The sequence below is a fragment of the Cherax quadricarinatus genome, chromosome 37, assembly GCF_038502225.1.
Source record: "Cherax quadricarinatus isolate ZL_2023a chromosome 37, ASM3850222v1, whole genome shotgun sequence".
In the NCBI taxonomy this organism is placed as follows: Eukaryota; Metazoa; Arthropoda; class Malacostraca; order Decapoda; family Parastacidae; genus Cherax; species Cherax quadricarinatus.
Genome location: NC_091328.1, coordinates 4,924,061 through 4,946,198, shown reverse-complemented (window position 1 = coordinate 4,946,198; position 22,138 = coordinate 4,924,061). Strand labels below are relative to the sequence as shown.

The following is a 22,138-nucleotide window of genomic DNA, read 5'->3' as shown; positions in this document are numbered from 1 at the left end:
TTAAGGTGTATCACTTGAAAGTTGCCTTGTATTGTCAGCTCGATTCAACTTCATGTTAAGTTCTGATGTGCTTCTTCAAAGTCTGTCCCTTCATGTACAGTTGTAGCTATCCAGGGTACATAACCTCATTGTAATTATCTATATTTCTAATGACTATTATAATCAAGTTAAGTGCTAAACCCAAAAGGGTCATACAGCACTTATATTTCTAATATTGTACAATTTCTTTACTTCTACATCCTACAATATCTGTAATTTTATTTCCTTGTTTTCATTGCTCCATTTGCCCCCACATAAGATAGTGGAAAGATACTGCTCATGTTGCCCCCCCCCCACATAAGAAAAGGTAGTGGAAAGGTAGTGGAAAAGTGCCACTCATGTTGCCCCCCACATAAGAGAAAGTAGTGGAAAGGTACCACTCATGGTGCCCCCCACATAAGAGAAAGTAGTGGAAAAGTGCCACTCATGGTGCCCCCCACATAAGAGAAAGTAGTGGAAAAGTGCCACTCATGTTTTTCCCTTTTATTCCTTTAACTGCATTTACTTCAATTCCTTACTTTTCTTTATCCATGGTTTAGTTCTGGAGGTGAATGATAAGCATATATAATTTCAGAATATAAAAGAATCTGCAGCACAAGACAAAAAAAAAAATAAAAGGCAACTTTGACAAAAGTGGGCTTGACATGATACCTTCCTGTGTCCAGTACAGTTCACATCTATTTTACAGACCTGTAAAGAACGTTGAAGGTCCTATATACATGAAGTTACCAGCAAGCCTCCACACACAAGCTTTAATATTAACACCATAGTACAAACTTCTCTGTAAAGTAATGAGTATAACTAACAATACCTTTGCATGAATAATGAAATGTCTAATAATGAATCAAAAATGACAAAATGAAAAATATACATGAATGCTGGAGTTCTTTTTTATAAATGTAAAACATAATGAGCTTTATTAAAATGAAAACAAAAGATGTACAGAATGTAAATTCCTCTTGATCAAGCAAGATTCGAAAAAAAATAGAAAAATCGCTATAAATATACATCCTCATAACACTTTAAGGAAGGCTTTTGTAAACTTACTTTTCCTACAGTGGAATAGGGGAAAAAATTATCCACATTAATAATTCAACAAAACCATGAATAGAATGATCACAGAAAACCAAAACAGCAACTGAAAGGAATTTATACCAAGAGTAAAAATAATTTTGTTTTAGTACATAGAACAGTCATTGTATTAATATTATACCCAATCTTTTGTTGATCATCAAATAAATTTGTGACAAATTCACACACATTTAATGCCATTCATGAGTTAGCAAAGCTCTTTATGAATAGTATATCATCACATAACATTATATACATGTATAATTTATATATATATATATATATATACTGTATGGAAAAAAAAGTTTGTGAGAACTGGATATCGAAACATTTCTAGAAAATGGGATAAATGGCTGGAAGAGGTTTTTCAGAGCTACTAGAGACTTGCTGTCAATGCCAAATGTAGAAACAACAAGCACATTGTAGAATTTCGCTAATCTCAAACATGGTGTTAATGTACTGTAACCTGGAAATTCCTCAACTGGCAGTGGCAATTTATACATCCACAGTGACTGAAAAGTTTCTGTCAACCATTTTTCCCCATTTACTGGAAAGATAATGTATGTGTGTACTCACTATATGTGGTTGCAGGGGGTGAGTCACAGCTCCTGGTCCCGCCTCTTCACGTACATACGTGTGTGTGTGTGTGTGTGTGTGTGTGTGTGTATGTGTGTGTACGCGAGTGTGTGTGTACGCGAGTGTACGCGAGTGTGTGTGTGCGCGAGTGTGTGTGTGCGAGTGTGTGTGTGTGCACACTTGTGAACACACAAGCAGATACGTTGGGGCATGTGATAGTGTACGAGAGCATGTATGAGTGGGCATTCACCTATGTATTATTGCAGGTATTAGGCTGTATATACATTTGAAGTCAAGGTTAGTGTAGGTATGTGCGTGTTTCATACATATAAACATACATATTACATACTAAGAATGAATTTATGAAAGTATGTATGAATCTATTTCCATATCATTACAAAATGACTGAATGATCCTTCTGCTCACTGCAAGTCCAAATCACTGTCATCACCGTTGCTCTGGTTTCCAAGCGATAAACTTGGCCGAGCACACTTCTCCTGTAGCTGCAAAAAAATAAATATACAGGTATATATACAGTACATTCCATGGGAAAGTGGAGACGAGTCCTTCCTCCATAAGCCATGCATGTCATAAGAGGCGACTAAAATACCAGGAGCAAGGGGCTATTAACCCCTTCTCCTGTATAAATCACTAAAAAGAGGAAAAGGCATTCATTTCTTCTTTTTTGGGTTGCCCTGCCTCGGAGGGAGATGGCTAGTGTGTTAAAAAATTCATACAGTGCATATATACATAAAAGCAAAAACTTGCTATCAGAGTATAAATTATTAGGAGGCAAAATGTTGATAAATGCTATGCTGAAGAGCAAAACAAAACATTTTAACTTTTAAAAGATACTGTTTTGGTCAAAAGTGGCCCTCCTGTATAGAAGTGCTAGTACAACACACTGGTACATTCTCCATTTTGCCTCCATGGATAAGGTCTATGTTATTTATTTATTAATTTACTTTTTTAACCACATAGTGATTTCTCACCAAGATAGGGTGATTCAAAGAAGGAAAGATATTCATCACTCCAAGAGCACTCCTTCACTGGCTGTCTTGTCAGAAATACATGATCATCATAATTCAAATAACACTCCAAACTACACCCCCCACCCATCCTTGAGAGTACAGGCACTGTGCTTCCCACCCCCAAAATTCAAGTTGCCTTGAATCAAAATTATTGTGCTGTAGTACTGTACAGAGAGAAAGAGTTAAGATGCTGTTTATCAGGTAGACTACTGTACTTGTGAAAATACCTAATTCATGGTATAAATCTTATATTTTTTACTTACTTAAACATAGCCTAAGTCTGAGAGATACTAAATTAGTTTTCTTCATGCAAAACCCTCCTGAAGTCTGCTACACAATCACGATTTTCATCACTTGAGGAGGATGAATCATCAGATCCAAAAGGCAACAGCCCTTCTATCGTCATGCGTTCCCTAAGTTTGAACAAATCCTGTAGAAATTTTCTAAAGCTTAAAAACTATCTTATGTTGTTGCATTAATACAGAAACAGGTGAATATAAAAAAAAAGAATGCTCAAGAGAAGGAATGTTTAAAATCTCTTGAGGTTTACAATACGTAATACTGTACATTAGAGTGTAGGATAATTCACATCGTCATCATCACCCCTGTTTTCCTGTGTCGCTGAATGGGAAAAGAAACTGTGCTGGAAGTAGAGGGTAATAGGTATCAGATTCACTTGTACTCACTTGTTCTTTTATAACTTTCAAACATATGGCTTCTGACTAACCTTTAAAAAATATATCAAGAATGGAATGGCACACTGTCAACAAGTGTGAAGATCATACTGTCAAGTGTAAAGCTCATACTGTCAACAAGTGGGAAGATCATACTGTCAAGTGTAAAGCTCATACTGTCAACAAGTGGGAAGATCATACTGTCAAGTGTAAAGCTCATACTGTCAACAAGTGGGAAGATCATACTGTCAAGTGTAAAGCTCATACTGTCAACAAGTGGGAAGATCATACTGTCAAGTGTAAAGCTTATACTGTCAACAAGTGGGAAGATCATACTGTCAAGTGTAAAGCTCATACTGTCAACAAGTGGGAAGATCATACTGTCAAGTGTAAAGCTCATACTGTCAACATGTGTGAAGATCATACTGTCAACATGTGTGAAGAATAATTTTCATTGAGACATTTCACACAAAAATGTTTTTTTTAAGTCTATACAAGCAATAAATGCTCACTAATTTTGTATGGTTGGAATATCTCACCTGCCTTGAAGAAAAATATGATGACATATCAATCTTCTAAATGAGAAAGCACAAATGCTTTAACAAGTACCATCTCTGGCATTGCTAATCATACTGAAAATTGCCATAATCCATGTACTCTGATATCTTTATCTGTTCTCCTACAATGTGTTTAGCAGTTAATTTAGGAAACACATTGTGTATTCCCTTTGCATTTTTCTTTACAACAGCTGTCTCCCACCAAGGTAAAGCAACAGAAAGGAAACACATTCCCCATAGCTGTCTTGCCATTAGTGCCTGGACGTCATAATTAAAATAACCTTCTAAACTGAAACCTCCCCATTGTGTTCCATTTGTATATGTATTTCGTTAATTTGGCTGGTTCTCCATTCTCTACCAAGATGCATTACTCACTTTATACAATAATCACCCCTTCCCCACCCTACACTTTCTTCTACTTCCCAGTAATATACATTGAATTCAAATATATATATTCAAATACATAGTCACCCTGCCTCGGTGGGAGATGGCCGACTTGTTAAAAAAATACAGTGGACCCCCGGTTAACGATATATTTTCACTCCATAAGTATGTTCAGGTGCCAGTACTGACCGAATTTATTCCCATAAGGAATATTGTGAAGTAGATTAGTCCATTTCAGACCCCCAAACATACACGTACAAACGCACTTACATAAATACACTTACATAATTGGTCGCATTCGGAGGTAATCGTTATGCGGGGGTCCACTGTATATATATATAATTGTAATTGTTTTACATGATGGTAGGATTGCTGGTGTCTTTTGTCTGTCTCATAAATATGCAAGATTACAGGTACATCTTGCTACTTCTACTTACACTTAGGTCACACTACACATACATGTACACGTTTATTTATACACACTCATCTGAGTTTTCTTTGATTTTATCTTAATAGTTCTTGGTCTTATTACTTCTCCTTTTATATCCATGGGGAAGTTGAATAAGAATCTTTCCTCCGTAAGCCATGCGTGTTGTAAAAGTCAACTAAAATGCCGGGAACAATGGGCTAGTAACCCCTTTTCCTGTAAAGATTACTAAAAAGAATAAGAAGAAGAAAATTGTCAAAGTGGGAAGTCTGAATGTGCATGGATGTTGTGCAAATGATAAGAAAGAGATGATTGTGGATGTTATGAATGAGAAGAAACTGGATGTCCTGGCTTTAAGTGAAACAAAGCTGAAGGGGGTGGGAGAGTTTCAATGGAGAGGAATAAATGGGATTAGGTCAGGGGTTTCAAATAGAGTTAGAGCTAAAGAAGGAGTAGCAATAATGTTGAAGGATAAGCTATGGCAGGAAAAAAGGGACTACAAATGTATAAATTCAAGGATTATGTGGAGTAAAATAAAGATTGGATGTGAAAAGTGGGTTATAGTAAGCGTGTATGCACCTGGAGAAGAGAGAAGTGTAGAGGAGAGAGAGAGATTCTGGGAAATGTTGAGTGAATGCGTGGGGAGTTTTGAATCAAGTGTGAGAGTAATGGTGGTTGGGGATTTCAATGCTAAAGTGGGTAAAAATGTTATGGAGGGAGTAGTAGGTAAATTTGGGGTGCCAGGGGTAAATGTAAATGGGGAGCCTTTAATTGAGCTATGTGTAGAAAGAAATTTGGTAAAAAGTAATACATATTTTATGAAAAAGAGGATAAATAAATATACAAGGTATGATGTATCACGTAATGAAAGTAGTTTGTTAGATTATGTATTGGTGGATAAAAGGTTGATGGGTAGGCTCCAGGATGTACATGTTTATAGAGGGGCAACTGATATATCGGATCATTATTTAGTTGTACCTACAGTTAGAGTAAGAGGTAGATGGGAAAAGAGGAAGGTGGCAACAACAAGTAAGAGGGAGGTGAAAGTGTATAAACTAAGGGAGGAGGAAGTTCGGGCGAGATATAAGCGACTATTGGCAGAAAGGTGGGCTAGTGAAAAGATGAGTAGTGGGGGGGTTGAAGAGGGTTGGAATAGTTTTAAAAATGCAGTATTAGAATGTGGGGCAGAAGTTTGTGGTTATAGGAGGGTGGGGGCAGGAGGAAAGAGGAGTGATTGGTGGAATGATGAAGTAAAGGGTGTGATAAAAGAGAAAAAGGTAGCTTACGAGAGGTTTTTACAAAGCAGAAGTGTTATAAGAAGAGCAGAGTATATGGAGAGTAAAAGAAAGGTGAAGGGAGTGGTGAGAGAGTGCAAAAGGAGAGCAGATGAAAGAGTGGGAGAGGCACTGTCAAGAAATTTTAATGAAAATAAGAAAAAATTTTGGAGCGAGTTAAACAAGTTAAAAAAGCCTAGGGAAAGTATGGATTTGTCAGTTAAAAACAGAGTAGGGGAGTTAGTAGATGGGGAGAGGGAGGTATTAGGTAGATGGCAAGAATATTTTGAGGAACTTTTAAATGTTAAGGAAGAAAGGGAGGTGGTAATTTCATGCACTGGCCAGGGAGGTATACCATCTTTTAGGAGTGAAGAAGAGCAGAATGTAAGTGTGGTGGAGGTACGTGAGGCATTACGTAGAATGAAAGGGGGTAAAGCAGCTGGAACTAATGGGATCATGACAGAAATGTTAAAAGCAGGGGGGGATATAGTGTTGGAATGGTTGGTACTTTTGTTTAATAAATGTATGAAAGAGGGGAAGGTACCTAGGGATTGGCGGAGAGCATGTATAGTCCCTTTATATAAAGGGAAAGGGGACAAAAGAGATTGTAAAAATTATAGAGGAATAAGTTTACTGAGTTATAGGTAGTAGGTTGGTAGACAGCAACCGCCCAGGGAGGTACTACCGTCCTGCCAAGTGAGTGTAAAACGAAAGCCTGTAATTGTTTTACATGATGGTAGGATTGCTGGTGTCCTTTTTTCTGTCTCATGAACATGCAAGATTTCAGGTACGTCTTGCTACTTCTACTTACACTTAGGTCACACTACACATACATGTACAAGCACATATATACACACCCCTCTGGGTTTTCTTCTATTTTCTTTCTAGTTCTTATTCTTGTTTATTTCCTCTTATCTCCATGGGGAAGTGGAACAGAATTCTTCCTCCGTAAGCCATGCGTGTTGTAAGAGGCAACTAAAATGCCGGGAGCAAGGGGCTAGTAACCTCTTCTCCTGTATATATTACTAAATGTAAAAGGAGAAACTTTCGTTTTTCCTTTTGGGCCACCCCGCCTCGGTGGGATACGGCCGGTGTGTTGAAAGAAAGAAAGAAAGAAGTTTACTGAGTATACCAGGAAAAGTATACGGTAGGGTTATAATTGAAAGAATTAGAGGTAAGACAGAATGTAGAATTGCGGACGAGCAAGGAGGCTTCAGAGTGGGTAGGGATGTGTAGATCAAGTGTTTACATTGAAGCATATATGTGAACAGTATTTAGATAAAGGTAGGGAAGTTTTTATTGCATTTATGGATTTAGAAAAGGCATATGATAGAATGGATAGAGGAGCAATGTGGCAGATGTTGCAAGTATATGGAATAGGTGGTAAGTTACTAAATGCTGTAAAGAGCTTTTATGAGGATAGTGAGGCTCAGGTTAGGGTGTGTAGAAGAGAGGGAGAATACTTCCCGGTAAAAGTAGGTCTTAGACAGGGATGTGTAATGTCACCATGGTTGTTTAATATATTTATAGATGGGGTTGTAAAAGAAGTAAATGCTAGGGTGTTCGGGAGAGGGGTGGGATTAAATTATGGGGAATCAAATTCAAAATGGGAATTGACACAGTTACTTTTTGCTGATGATACTGTGCTTATGGGAGATTCTAAAGAAAAATTGCAAAGGTTAGTGGATGAGTTTGAGAATGTGTGTAAAGGTAGAAAGTTGAAAGTGAACATAGAAAAGAGTAAGGTGATGAGGGTATCAAATGATTTAGATAAAGAAAAATTGGATATCAAATTGGGGAGGAGGAGTATGGAAGAAGTGAATGTTTTCAGATACTTGGGAGTTGACGTGTTGGCGGATGGATTTATGAAGGATGAGGTTAATCATAGAATTGATGAGGGAAAAAAGGTGAGTGGTGCGTTGAGGTATATGGGGAGTCAAAAAACGTTATCTATGGAGGCAAAGAAGGGAATGTATGAAAGTATAGTAGTACCAACACTCTTATATGGATGTGAAGCTTGGGTGGTAAATGCAGCAGCGAGGAGACGGTTGGAGGCAGTAGAGATGTCCTGTCTAAGGGCAATGTGTGGTGTAAATATTATGCAGAAAATTCGGAGTGTGGAAATTAGGAGAAGGTGTGGAGTTAATAAAAGCATTAGTCAGAGGGCAGAAGAGGGGTTGTTGAGGTGGTTTGGTCATTTAGAGAGAATGGATCAAAGTAGAATGACATGGAAAGCATATAAATCTATAGGGGAAGGAAAGAGGGGTAGGGGTCGTCCTCGAAAGGGTTGGAAAGAGGGGGTAAAGGAGGTTTTGTGGGTGAGGGGCTTGGACTTCCAGCAAGCGTGCATGAGCGTGTTAGATAGGAGTGAATGGAGACGAATGATACTTGGGACCTGACGATCTGTTGGAGTGTGAGCAGGGTAATATTTAGTGAAGGGATTCAGGGAAACCGGTTATTTTCATATAGTCGGACTTGAGTCCTGGAAATGGGAAGTACAATGCCTGCACTTTAAAGGAGGGGTTTGGGATATTGGCAGTTTGGAGGGATATGTTGTGTATCTCTATACGTATATGCTTCTAAACTGTTGTATTCTGAGCACCTCTGCAAAAGCAGTGATAATGTGTGTGTGTGTGGTGAAAGTGTTGAATGATGATGAAAGTATTTTCTTTTTGGGGATTTTCTTTCTTTTTTTTGGGTCACCCTGCCTCGGTGGGAGACGACCGAATTTTTGAGAAAAAAAAAAAAAAAAAAAAATATATATATATATATATAGCCTAAAAATTAGGGAAAGAATGATACCAAATTTTTGGCCAATACTGATACTCCATCTTAGACTGATACCATCAAAATGAGCCAATACCAACTGATACTCTGGCACACTCCTACCAAACATCAAAGAAAATCTGTCTAGGTACACCAACACTTGTGTAGTGAAAATGCAGAATAATTTATAAGCAACACAATTACTATACAAAAACTATTAATCTGAATTAAAATATTTTCTAGATAAAATAGCTATTTATACCTGTCAGTGGATAACCTTACTTTCTACAGCAACTTCACTTCTTTCTTCATACAAGACATACATATGTGTGTGTGTGTGTGTTGTGGGATAAAACATTGTGTTGGGTTGGGTAGATATTTCTGTTTTAAAATTTTATTTTTAAATTTAAATGGATTAAGGGAAACACACACTGAGACAGACTCACAGTAATAATAATATTTTTTTTACTGCAAGTGCATGTACAAGGTATACAGTTACATACTACTATATAGAAAGTCCCTTGTTATGCAGAGGACTTTCTTTATAGTAGTATGTAACTGTATACCTTGTACATGCACTTGCAGTAAAAAAAAAATATTTCTGTTAGTAGGTTTGGGCCTGAGATGAAACTGCCTAGTATGGGCCAATAGGTCTGCTGCAGTATTCCTCCTTTTTTATGTTCTTAAACTATACCTCTTGCCAAGATCCTGAGTGAACTAGGCAGATGAGAACGACAGTCATGTTGTCGCAGCCCAGACCGCCCATCTGACAGTCGGGGGCCAGGCACCGGGTCATAAGGTCCTCGCACACATCTTCAGGTTCCATACCTTGAGATAACCGTAGTCTCACAAAGTTGACCACTTCCTGAAATAAAAAAAAATGCTTGTAAAAAAGGAAACATTTGAAAACCAAATACTGTACAATGCCTGCACTTTAAAGGAGGGGTTTGGGATATTGGCAGTTTGGAGGGATATGTTGTGTATCTTTATATGTATATGCTTCTAAACTGTTGTATTCTGAGCACCTCTGCAAAAACAGTGATAATGTGTGCGTGTGGTGAAAGTGTTGAATGATGATGAAAGTATTTTCTTTTTGGGGATTTTCTTTCTTTTTTGGATCACCCTGCCTCGGTGGGAGACGACCGGCTTGTTGAAAAAAAAAAAAAAAAAAGTATCCAAAGCCCCTCCCCAAGCATATCTCAAGGAAAACATTTACAGTACGTTAAGCAGTTCTGTATGACCCATGTGGATTTAGCACTTAGTTCTGATTGTAATAATAATAGTACAGTACAGGAGGCCCCTGTTTTATGGCACTTCGCTTTATGGCGTTTTGGTAATGCAGTGGTTTTCAATTATATCCATTCCTCGTTTATTCAGACTTCCTACAACAAATATATTCACCACTCAGTATAAGCTAAGGATGAAAATAATGTAAAAGGTAAGTAATGTATGTACTGTACATGCATTTTTTTGGCCTAGTTCTATTGCTCACTTAATATATAATAGTGTAAATATGTTATTTTCATATAGTCGGACTTGAGTCCTGGAAATGGGAAGTACAATGCCTGCACTTTAAAGGAGGGGTTTGGGATATTGGCAGTTTGGAGGGATATGTTGTGTATCTTTATACGTATATGCTTCTAGACTGTTGTATTCTGAGCACTTCTGCAAAAACAGTGATAATGTGCGAGTGTGGTGAAAGTGTTGAATGATGATGAAAGTATTTTCTTTTTGGGGATTTTCTTTCTTTTTTGGGTCACCCTGCCTCGGTGGGAGACGACCAACTTTTTGAAAAAAAAAAAAAAAAAAATATGTTATCGTGCTTGTATATGCAGTAGCCCAAAACCTAATCTGCAGTATAAGCAGGGCCTTCCTATATATGAAACATTCTTTACTCGGCTCTTTTTCTACTACTGCTGTACTCTACCCTCCCCTCCTTCTCATGGTGCCATTATGGTATAACTGGGTTAGTCTGCTGGAGAAAACAGTCGGGAGTTACTAAAAGCTAAAGTGATGAGGCAATGCAAGCAATTAAATCTCTTCCCAGAGGCATCAGATTTTACTATCAAAAATAATTTATTCCTCCAAAAAATTCAATGTTTCATAATGCACTTAAAATTTTTTTTTAATAAAAACATGCATTTGTGACAAGCAACATGCTATACTATCAAACCAATAAAATTTCAAGATAAACTTTTTTTCAAATTCCAGTGATTGCAGTACTCTTGTAAATCATTTTATTCTTCTATCACTATTTGGAAAATCTTCTAGCAGTTTTTTTTATAAACTTACAGATAAAACCTCTTGTTCTGCCAGTTTATGGGGTTAGGAAAATCTCCTTGTCAATTCCTTCATATCCATTTATAACTTTAAATGTAACTAGCATGTCTCCTCTTTTTCTCCTATCAGCCAACGAAACACCTACAGTATTTCTATGCAACTTATTTTTTTTTTTTTTTAGCTATGGGAGCCATATAGTTCATATTTCTACTTTTTCTAGCTTACCCATGTGTTTTTAAAGGTGCAGACTCCATACCACTGCTGCATATTTCAATTTTGGAATAAAGCTTGTAGTGAACAGTTTTTCCAGTTTGTCCCCTATATATACCTTCTCTTACGTATTGTATGTAAGAACACAGCTCCTCTCTTATGTACTGTATATAATATAGGGTACCACAAATGCAGCCTTGATGAGGTAGAGGCTTTGCTGCACTAATGACTTTTCTGGGTATCTGAACCCTAAATGAACAAAATGCAGAGTTGTACATGAATTTATAGCTATGTACTCTTCTGTACATGAATAATACTGCTCTGTAGACTGTTAATAATGGTATCATAAGGTGTTTGTCTATTTTCCTTAAGCCCAAAGTGTATTTTTAAATCAGAGGAGCATTAAGATACTGACAAGTATGAGATAAGACGTGTCGGATATTTATTAAAGAGGGCATTTTGCTCAGGGAAATTTTCAATCAAAGGGGAATTATCAAATCTGGGAAAGCATTTGCAACATGCAGTTTTGAGAACACCGAATGCTAAATGTTGAAAAGCTTCCAAATCTGATTCAAGTATTTCACATTTTTGAAGTTAGAATAGCACAGATTTGCACTTCAGTTATGTAAGTTAAGTATCCAAAAGTTCTCTATTTGAAAGCTTCTCTCAAAATGTGAGAGGGATCAGAGTATAATCAGAATAAAGTTTACAAATGCCACATACAAAGTAAAGAAACATGAAGATAATGTACAAAAAAGTTTAGGAAAAATTTACCTGGTTGGTCATGACATCCCAAATGCCATCACAAGCTAACAAGATGAATTCCCACTCTTCCGTTATCTCTCGCACTATAACATCTGGACATGCTGAAGCAAATCAGAATAAAACTTTTAGGTCTCTCTGAGGGCAGAAAAATTAACTTAGTCTGGGCCTGGGCCTGACACACTCAAAAATATTAATACCAATACAGAGTAATATAAAAAAATAAAAAAATAAAAAAAAAACAATTTTGATATCAAAAACATTACTTAATGAACATGTACAAAACATAAATTAACAATTAATATATATGTGAAATATTTCCTGATATACTGTACCAGTCAAACTATATTTAATAATGATCTACCAAAACTGACAATATTTAAGTGACTCTCAAAACTCATCAAAGGTAAGGTATATTGGGAAACTATAAAAGATATCATAATGTTCAGTGCTACATATTTCAACATCTAACAAACAATACATTAATACGTGTCAATCATCTTTTCAGTACAGTATGGTATTACTGCACTTACCGGTAACAATTTGTTCTTCGGGACTTTTTAGTTCATTCTTCTTAAAAACAAAGTCTCCTAAAGCTCTTGACAATGCTAAATTGCCATTAACCCTGTTCAGTTCCACCCATCCACCCGCTGCTGTGATTCTCCGTTGCTCTGAGGCTAAACTTGGTTTGTGATCATTGCTCAGCTCTTCAACACGCCCTCCTACACTCGCTATTGCTCGTGAGTCTCCAACGTTTCCCTAAATAGTATGGTAGAAATAAATTAAAGAGCATAATGTGAGAAAAAGTTTAGGTACTGAACAGGGAACAAAGTTTCGATGTCATTATAATTATTATTTTTATTTTTCAACGAAATGGCTGTATCCCACCAAGGCAGGGTGACCTAAAAAGAAAAACAAAAGTTTTTCCCTTTAAATTTATTAATTTATACAGGAAAATGAGTTTATTATTGTTATTAATAATATTACTGCTATTATCACTGTAACCAGGTGCTATATTTGTAAAACTCCTAAGCCTATACTAGTCATGCAGTGCCCAAAATGATCTGCATAACCAGGGGCTTTCCGTAAAATATGCCAATAATGTAAATTATTCCTGTGTCACTTGTATGCTGTACTTTGTAAATTATTATTTTTTTTTTAACAAGTCGGCCGTCTCCCACCGAGGCAGGGTGACCCAAAAAGAAAGAAAATCCCCAAAAAGAAAATACTTTCATCATTCAACATTTTCACCTCACTCACACAAAATCATTGTTTTTGCAGAGGCGCCCAGATACAACAGTTTAGAAGCATATATAAAGATATGTAACATATCCCTCCAAACTGCGAATATCCCAAACCCCTCCTTTAAAGTGCAGGCATTGTACTTCCCATTTCCAGTACTCAAGCTCAAGCTATATAAAATAACTGGTTTCCCTGGATCCCTTCACTAAATATTCCCCTGGTCACACTCCAACAGCTCGTCAGGTCCCAAAAACCATTCATCTCCATTCACTCCTATCTAACACACTCACGCATGCTGGAAGTCCAAGCCCCTCGCCCACGAACCTCCTTTACCCCCACCCTCCAACCTTTTTGAGGACGACCCCTACCCCGCCTTCCTTCCCCTACAGATTTATACGCTCTTCATGTCATTCTACTTTGATCCATTCTCTCTAAATGACCAAACCACCTCAACAATCCCTCTTCAGCTCTCTGACTAATACTTTTATTAACTCCACACCTTCTCCTAATTTCCACACTCCAAATTTTTCACACCCATATAAGAGAGTTGGTACCATAATACTTTCATACATTCCCTTCTTTGCCTCCATAGATAAGTTTTTTGTCTCCACATATACCTCAATGCACCACTCACCTTTTTTCCTTCATCAATTCTATGGTTAACCTCATCCTTCATAAACCCATCCGCTGACATGTCAACTCCCAAATAGTATCTGAAAACATTCACTTCTTCCATACTCCCTCTCTCCAATGTGATATCCAATTTTTCCTTATCTAAACCATTTGATACCCTCATCACCTTACTCTTATCTAAGTTCACTATCAGGTTTCACCTGTGGAAGGAAAGGAAAGCTCCAATTCCTTGGATCAAGAGGCCTTTGCCATCATCAAGGCAGCCACATCCTTGAAGGGAGATTTAACATCTGATTGAAAAAGAGGAGTTTGGGGGCAAGTGAATACGTGGAAAACATGTCTACGAAGGGCAAGGTAAATAAAAGGATGCACAAGGGAAACAACTTATTAGAAATGTTAATGAATCTATGGTACGAAAGTGTATATCAATGAATGCAAAAAGGAAACTATCAAGATACACTGGAGTTGTTACAGTATTTGCTGGGACCTCTGGAGAGAATACCTTTCAGTGCTATATCTATTCTTTGCTATGATTCTTTAATTCTTTAACTTCTTTCAGTTTTCAACATGGGTTATGTTGCCCAGTATAGGTCTACTGTGTACAAAGTCTTAAATAAATACGAGACATAAACCTTTAAGAGAGAGAGAGAGAGAGAGAGAGAGAGAGAGAGAGAGAGACAGACAGACAGACAGACAGACAGACAGAGAGACAGAGACAGACAGACAGACAGACACAGAGAGAGACAGACACAGACACAGAGAGAGACAGAGAGAGACAGAGACAGAGAGAGACAGAGAGACAGAGACAGAGAGAGACAGAGACAGAGAGACAAAGACAGACTACTGTTTTAATATTTTCAAAATGATCTTAAAAAGACATTTGCAAAAAGTAAATTTTTAAGAAGTTAAAGACAAAAATGTGAGAAGCTAAGAGGGAACAAAGTTCAACACAAATGAATCAATAAAGAAGTATGGAGATGGTGAACCCACCCATGAAAATGCCTGGAAGAGGAGAGAGTAATGCTATTCACATTGTTTTGTGGTGCCAGTGGATTTTGGATTAGCAAGGCCACTGAACACCTGCTTATTTTAAGGTACAAAAAAGGTCACTAACTTACAAACAAGTTACACTCCTGGTTGCTCAACTTAAAAACAAGTTACATGTATATAAAATAATATTACAGTACAGGAAATGATTTTTTACACATGTTCGTAATGTGGCCTCGCAACTGAAAATATTTAATAAATTTCAAAGTGCCCCAATTTGTATGTGAAAGTTGGAGAAATTTTGGAAAAATAAGTTGGTGGGTGACCTGTATTGTACTTCAAATGCACATACGGAAAATTTTTATTACTGACACAAGTTATTTTCTTAGAGGGAACTTGAATACTAAATCTGTAGAAACACTTGTGATAAAATAAACAAAAATATACGTATATATTTTATTAGTACAGTGCAACCTCGGTACTGAAATTTAATTCGTTCCAGAAGGCCGTTCGAGTGCCAAACTAATTTTTCCCGATCAATTTTCTTTTTGGTTGGCTGTTATCACTAATCTTTGTAGGGCTCATGGTGACTTATTTATACAAATACAGTATATATAAAAAAAAAAAAGTGAAGAAACACAAAATAGTTTAGAGCGAAGTTCTGGCAGGTTGTGTTTGTTTGGTCAAGTGCCGAGCAAATGGTCGACTACTGAGGGATTTTTTTTACCGAATGAAGTGTTCGAATACCGAATTGTTAGAGTAGGGAGCTGTTCGAGTACCGAGGTTCCACTGTACTGGTAATCAAGAATATTTTGGAAAGAAAACATAGGAACACCATGAATAGTGGAGTTCCATAAATATCAAAACCTATACAATATAGTATTTGTATAGTATATAAATGTAAGCCTCTTTATTTTTACCTTAAAAAATCAACAATTGTGTGCAATGAATTTTTTAACGAGATACAAAATTGTGATGGCAAATTACTTCAGGTAATATTAATAAGAGCTGAAGACTATAGCCTTATTACTTTGTGAGTTAACTTAACTGTGGTAAATCTACTGTACTCACAACATAAATTATAAAATTAACCCTACTCCACCACACGATCTCTCAAGGTCAGAAAACAGGTATACCCTAGAACATGCATCTGGGAATCTCTGCTATTAAAAGAGAAAAAGACATGAGTTGTAAACAGAAAATCTTGAAAAAACACTCACACAGTAGACAGTTCCATTACGAAGAAGACAACATATGGCTGTGGTACCTGCCAGTTCATCTTTTAACACCTCATCTGTCTGCATTGAGTTGTCCAAATCTAAGAAACCCTGAAAATATATAAAAAAAATATATTATAATACATGAAAAATAATGAAACTGAAAGGTATTAGGGAGTGATGGTCTGGATTTCACTGGCCTGGAACCAGGCAAGACTGGTCACTTTGTTGACATCCTCTGCCTAAAAGGTGCTAGAAATAGCAGGAATTCAAAGACTGATTGTTTGTTCTTTCTCTCTCCTTTGAATTCCTGTACTGTGGGCTGGATGGTGAACTCGCTAGCCTCTGAAAATAATAGAAATTTAAACATTTTTAAACTTTACAACAGTTAAACACTGAATACAGAACACATCACATCATAAGCACTTCTACTACAAATACAGAAATAAAAACTCTTGGAGCAAACTGACATATCTGACCTGCTTAACAGCAGTTTCGATGTCCCCAGCTTTGTACTCCGGCCTTTTTAAAATGCTCTTGTGTAGGTGCTTACCAGCATGCTGTGCAATTCTTGCACCTGTAACATCAAGATCTTTCTGTTAATCTTTTCATCTTACCTTTACAAATACAACACTGTAATTGGATTATCCTTAATACAGTGGACCCCCGCATAACGATTACCTCCGAATGCGACCAATTATGAAAGTGTATTTATGTAAGTGCGTTTGTACGTGTATGTTTGGGGGTCTGAAATGGACTAATCTACTTCACAATATTCCTTATGGAAACAAATTCGGTCAGTACTGGCACCTGAACATACTTCTGGAATGAAAAAATATCATTAACCGGGGGTCCACTGTACTACTACTACTACTAATAATAATAATATTTTATTTCAACATGATACATGTTTGTACAAAGGAATATGAAAGCTGGATGTACATGACAAAAACCCTTTTATATGCAAAGCATTTCGGGCAAACTAAAACTAACTTAAGATTAGGTGAGTTACAATGAATACAAGAGAATTGAATATTCTATTAGGTTGTGCTATATGGCTTTAATAAGTTTTATAGAGAAGAATTACAATTTTGATTATTGCATATAACTAACAGAGGTATGTGTATATGCACACATACAATATAAAATGCACTTGGAACTTTTTTTTATTAAAGTACATGAACCATCTCAGTAGAGGATTGCTTAGAATAAAGACTTACCCCTTCTCCAACAAAGTCGTACAAAAAACTTACAAGCACACTAAATAATACTTGACAACAAAGGCCATTAATAAGTTGACCCTGGCACACAAAACTTGAATACTGTTTTTGGTTTTGGTTTTATAAAGAGATTTTATGCTTGTACAATGATCTCTCATGAAAACAAGACTGACTGAAATCTGGATTTTTTTTCAGTTTTTTATCACAATACATTTCTTATTTTTGTACACAACCATCTGATGCAAACGTGGCGAGCATATTCGTTTGGCCAAAAAAAAAAAAAAAAATGTGAATTTCTTCTACACTACTGCAAGCAACCTTTACTGCTCTATGGCTTTCGGTACTTATGTTAGCTGGGAGAAAGCATACACTGCACTCTATATTTTGTTTCAGCCTCTCAAGATGTTGCCCCTGCAAGTGTACCTTTTTAATATTATCACTTAAAAAAATTAACCATAATTAGATATCCGATATTTCTGTCCAGGTCTGCATCTCCAGTTATAACAAATTTCTAAGGAAAATTGAGATTTACTTAACATAAAATTCACTACTATTTCTCTAGTTCCTATCCTCGTTGTGAATTGTTAATTGTAGTACACTTAAATTTTACTGTATTTATATTTTATTTGCATCTTTATACCACATCAGGTGTTTCCTACCAAGGTAGGAGGTAAGTTATACACTTATTTTCCCTTATTCTTGATTATATAACTGAGTAGTTCTTTATCAGCTCCATTTTATGTCGCTCTGTCTGCCAAAAAACTTTTGAACAGTATTCCATCTAGTTTTGAAGCTCTCATTTGTCTCCGAGCCAGTAACTTTAAATAGATGAGTAATTCGAAGACCCAGAAAGGAATGTTTTGCATGGTCACTTACAAAAGGAATGTGAAAAAAATAATTCAGCTTGGGATGCTCAATTATTTCCTGCACTTGCTGGTCCCTGTAGCTATGCTTGCAGAATAACCAGGATGACATACTGGGATGACATACTGATCTCTTTTCATTCTCTTTGTTATTTGCTATTTATGGGAAAGCACTAAACCCATTTGGGTCATACAGTGCCTGGGAAATGGGAGGGATAGGGGTAATAAAATTTTATCCAAGAAAGCGGTTAGCTCCAGTTCCTTTGATCAAGTCTTTCTTCAGCATTAAGGTAACCCCCCATGAAAGGTGTACATGTCCTGCATTTTTCAAATTACAGGTCGGCCATCACTAATCCGGCAATGCTGGGACCTGTAGTGTGCTAGATTAGCGAGTCTACTGGATTACAGAACGGTTAGGTTAGAATACACTTAATTAACCTATCAATATTGACTCTTTCTGCTACAACTTCCTCATTTTCATCACTGCTTTCTCCTCCACTGGCTTGCTGCTATGGATTTACAACCATCTGCACAATTTCTGAGTCATTATAATGATGAAATTTGAAATTATGTTAGCTGAAATTAGCGCCGGATTACTGATGGAGCCAGATAACTGACTACCGGATTAGTGAAGGCCGACCTGTACTATCTCTTGCGACTCCCACACACTAAGACTCCCTATGCTGTTAATCTAGTTTGTTCATGTGAATGAAGAATCTCGCACCACATATTGTATATTCATTTGTCTCCCTCTCTTGCATCATATATATTTTTTTTATAATTCTTTAAGTCAAACTATTCTGTCATCTATTTTTTTTTTTTGGCCAATATAAGATACGTATAAGCTTTCTTCAAAAATTCTAAGAATTTTACAAGCAGTAATATAAATTTGTATAATGATTCTGAGGGTGCATAGATGCTGCAGGTATATATTAATAGGATGTTATGTAGATTAAAACTAATCCAATAAAATTAAACAATTAGACATATTTTCACCATTATTGTTTCCACTTAATTCTTTTACATAAAATAAACAAAAGCGACTATGTACTGATAACTATCAACCATCCTGAGCATGTATTTTATTATTAATGAAGCACTCACCTCCATGACCATCATACACAGCAAAGAAGGCAGTTCCTGGGTCATCTGGGAGTGAGAGTATTGTTGTATGTGCATCTTCCATGTTTACACGCCATCCTTGCATACATGATGCACCAACACGTAGCCATGAATTTTCACACCGGGATGTTTCTTTCTGTGTGACTGGCTCACTCAGAGTTTGCCCCATACTGTTGAAATAAGAAATGAATGTTGCTGCATGAAATAATACCTGAAGCATATCATGATAGAAATAAAAGATGAATTTTACACATCTGCATTGTGTACTATAGTCATATTGGTATACAATACTATATACTGAAACTTGTACATCCAGCACACTGAAATCAAAACTTTATACGATTATAGGAGAAAGGAAAAAATGCAGTACTGTACACAATTATATATAAATATACATAATGCTTGTGGGAAAGCTACATTACTTATAGCATCTTCAGCAAAGATCACTGCTATCTCAGTGTTCCATACTTGTTATCATCCTACACATCCTGTCTTCACTGCAACTCAACTGTCATCTAAATGAACCTACGTCATTGCACTGCACCTCACCTGTCATATTGCCTCAGTTTACCTTGCCTACAATCTCACCTGTCATCTCAATGTACCCCACCTGTCACCTCACTGCACATTATATTTCATCACAGTGCACTTCAACTCTCATCTCACTGAACCTTACCTGTCATCAATGTATCACACATATCATCACTGCTCCTTACCTGTCATCAAAGCTCCACACCTGTCTAATGGTAATCACCACACCTCAACACAGCAGAAGTTCAGTTTGGAGTCACACCCTAAAGGATATAAATTACTTTTCTTGAGGCGGCAAGACTTATGGGCAAATTTCCTTACATCTGCATGCCCATGTTCACCTAGCGGTAAACTGGTACCTACGCGTTAACCAGCTGCTCTGGCTAGCATCGTAAAGGATCCTGGTGGTAATGTGTTGTACAACTTGGCTTTGTGTAATTTTGGGTACAGATACAAATACAGTGTAATGGGATACTTTATTGACGTGCTTTATTGAAATGCTCATTGTTGCTAGTGGCTTTCTTTGTGCTTAACACTATTTTGTTACATGTAAACTACACATTGTAAACTACTCAAAGAAATAAAAATTTCGATTTGATTGATTTGATTTGATTTTGGATGTTTCGCCCATGCATCGATATTTCCCATCGTGTCGATATTTTATACCATTTCTCTCCTTAAGGTTAATAATCCTCTGTGGTTAAATTCCCCTCAAGGAAGGTTCCTTGATGTTGGTGAGGGGCTCTTGATTTAGGGAATTGGATCTGTGCTCCAGTTCCTCGAATTAAGCCTGAATGCCTTCCACATCCCCCCCCAGGCGCTGTATAATCCTCCGGGTTTAGCGCTTCCCCCTTGATTATAATAATAATAATGTGGTTAAATTACATTAAAAATACCTTTTTCAAGCTAAATGTTCAAATATACTCGTCGTCCACACCTACACCCATCAGAAAAAAAAGCCATAAGAACCCAGCACAGTTCAACCTTAGTTTCACCAGAATTCTGACAAAAAAACACACATTAAAAAGACTATATAGCTAGATAAAATTTGCTACTCACGTGCTTATCAAAATTCCTAATGAGCTACATCCGTCTCCAAGGACCCTCTATTACCCCACTAAGACCCCAAGAAGATCAATTATGATGGTTTTACATTGAGATAAATGGTGATATAAGCGTGTAAGAGAGGAGAGAGGGAGGGGGAGGATAACTTACGTGTTATTGATGGAATAATGAGGAGCAGAGGTGGGGTCTCTTGAGCCTCTGACAACATGTAAACACAACCACGTTCATACACCACTGAAATAACTTTAAATGTCAATTCCTCCTTAATTTGCGGTGTTTAGTTTTGTTGCATCACACGGCATACTTTTTTTTTGCACGGGTTTTCATAGTACAGATACTAGTTACAGTAGTGAATATGTGGGTTAGAGTATGGTGAAAGAATTCGTTAATGACGGTAGGTAAAGGTGTAAAGCAGAGGTACGTCGCTAGGACGTCTGCACTAGTCATGCTGGGATGGGCACGTCTCGCCCTTTCCTACCCATCATTGTCATGAACCCACATTATTATTTTGGATGCTCCTTTTTTTTTTCTTATCAACTACGCACTTTGATTGGCAATAAATTTTTTTTTGTACCTATAAAGTAGATTTTTACAACTTGAAAGAGGAGCCGGTCACTCACCCAGGTCATGTTGGTATTCTGACTCTGCTCTGCTCCTGGGCTGCTTGGTCCTGGAGTTTACCTGGAGAGAGTTCTGGGGGTCAACGCCCCCGCGGCCCGGTCTGTGACCAGGCCTCCTGGTGGATCAGAGCCTGATCAACCAGGCTGTTGCTGCTGGCTGCACGCAAACCAACGTACGAGCCACAGCCCGGCTGGTCAGGAACCGACTTTAGGTGCTTGTCCAGTGCCAGCTTGAAGACTGCCAGAGGTCTGTTGGTAATCCCCCTTATGTATGCTGGGAGGCAGTTGAACAGTCTCGGGCCCCTGACACTTATTGTATGGTCTCTTAACGTGCTAGTGACACCCCTGCTTTTCATTGGGGGGATGTTGCATCGTCTGCCAAGTCTTTTGCTTTCGTAGTGAGTGATTTTCGTGTGCAAGTTCGGTACTAGTCCCTCTAGTCTAGGATTTTCCAGGTGTATATAATCATGTATCTCTCCCGCCTGCATTCCAGGGAATACAGGTTCAGGAACCTCAAGCGTTCCCAGTAATTGAGGTGTTTTATCTCCGTTATGCGTGCCATGAAGGTTCTCTGTACATTTTCTAGG

The 22,138-nt window shown here is 37.3% G+C and overlaps 1 protein-coding gene across 2 annotated transcripts; it reads right to left on the bottom strand.

The window, feature by feature from the left end:
* Nucleotides 1-604: 604 nt before the first annotated feature.
* LOC128702650 (probable protein phosphatase 2C T23F11.1) lies at nucleotides 605-21,333 on the bottom strand. Of its 2 annotated transcripts, XM_053796995.2 has the most exons (9): nucleotides 21,082-21,333; nucleotides 19,318-19,505; nucleotides 16,610-16,707; nucleotides 16,134-16,241; nucleotides 12,585-12,810; nucleotides 12,064-12,155; nucleotides 9,494-9,664; nucleotides 2,981-3,147; nucleotides 605-2,189 (listed from the first exon to the last, which is right to left on the bottom strand). In XM_053796995.2, exons 2-8 carry the CDS (start codon nucleotides 19,502-19,504, stop codon nucleotides 3,013-3,015), a joined length of 1,017 nt encoding a protein of 338 aa, XP_053652970.1. In that variant the 5' UTR covers nucleotide 19,505; nucleotides 21,082-21,333; the 3' UTR covers nucleotides 605-2,189; nucleotides 2,981-3,012. The 2 variants fall into 2 exon arrangements, with proteins under 2 accessions (XP_053652970.1, XP_053652977.1); XM_053797002.2 differs by lacking the exon at nucleotides 2,981-3,147 and having other exon boundaries at nucleotides 21,082-21,326.
* Between the last annotated feature and the right edge of the window lie 805 nt (nucleotides 21,334-22,138).

Bases quoted from the DNA above. Each gene is read 5' to 3' on its own strand.
- LOC128702650 (XM_053796995.2), bottom strand. From the start codon at position 19,504: ATGGGGCAAACTCTGAGTGAGCCAGTCACACAGAAAGAAACATCCCGG. The intron at 16,708-19,317 runs GTGAGTGCTTCA...TTGATGTTACAG, and splicing joins TGTGTATGATGGTCATGGAG to GTGCAAGAATTGCACAGCAT. The intron at 9,665-12,063 runs GTAAATTTTTCC...TTTTTATTTCAG, and splicing joins GGGATGTCATGACCAACCAG to GAAGTGGTCAACTTTGTGAG.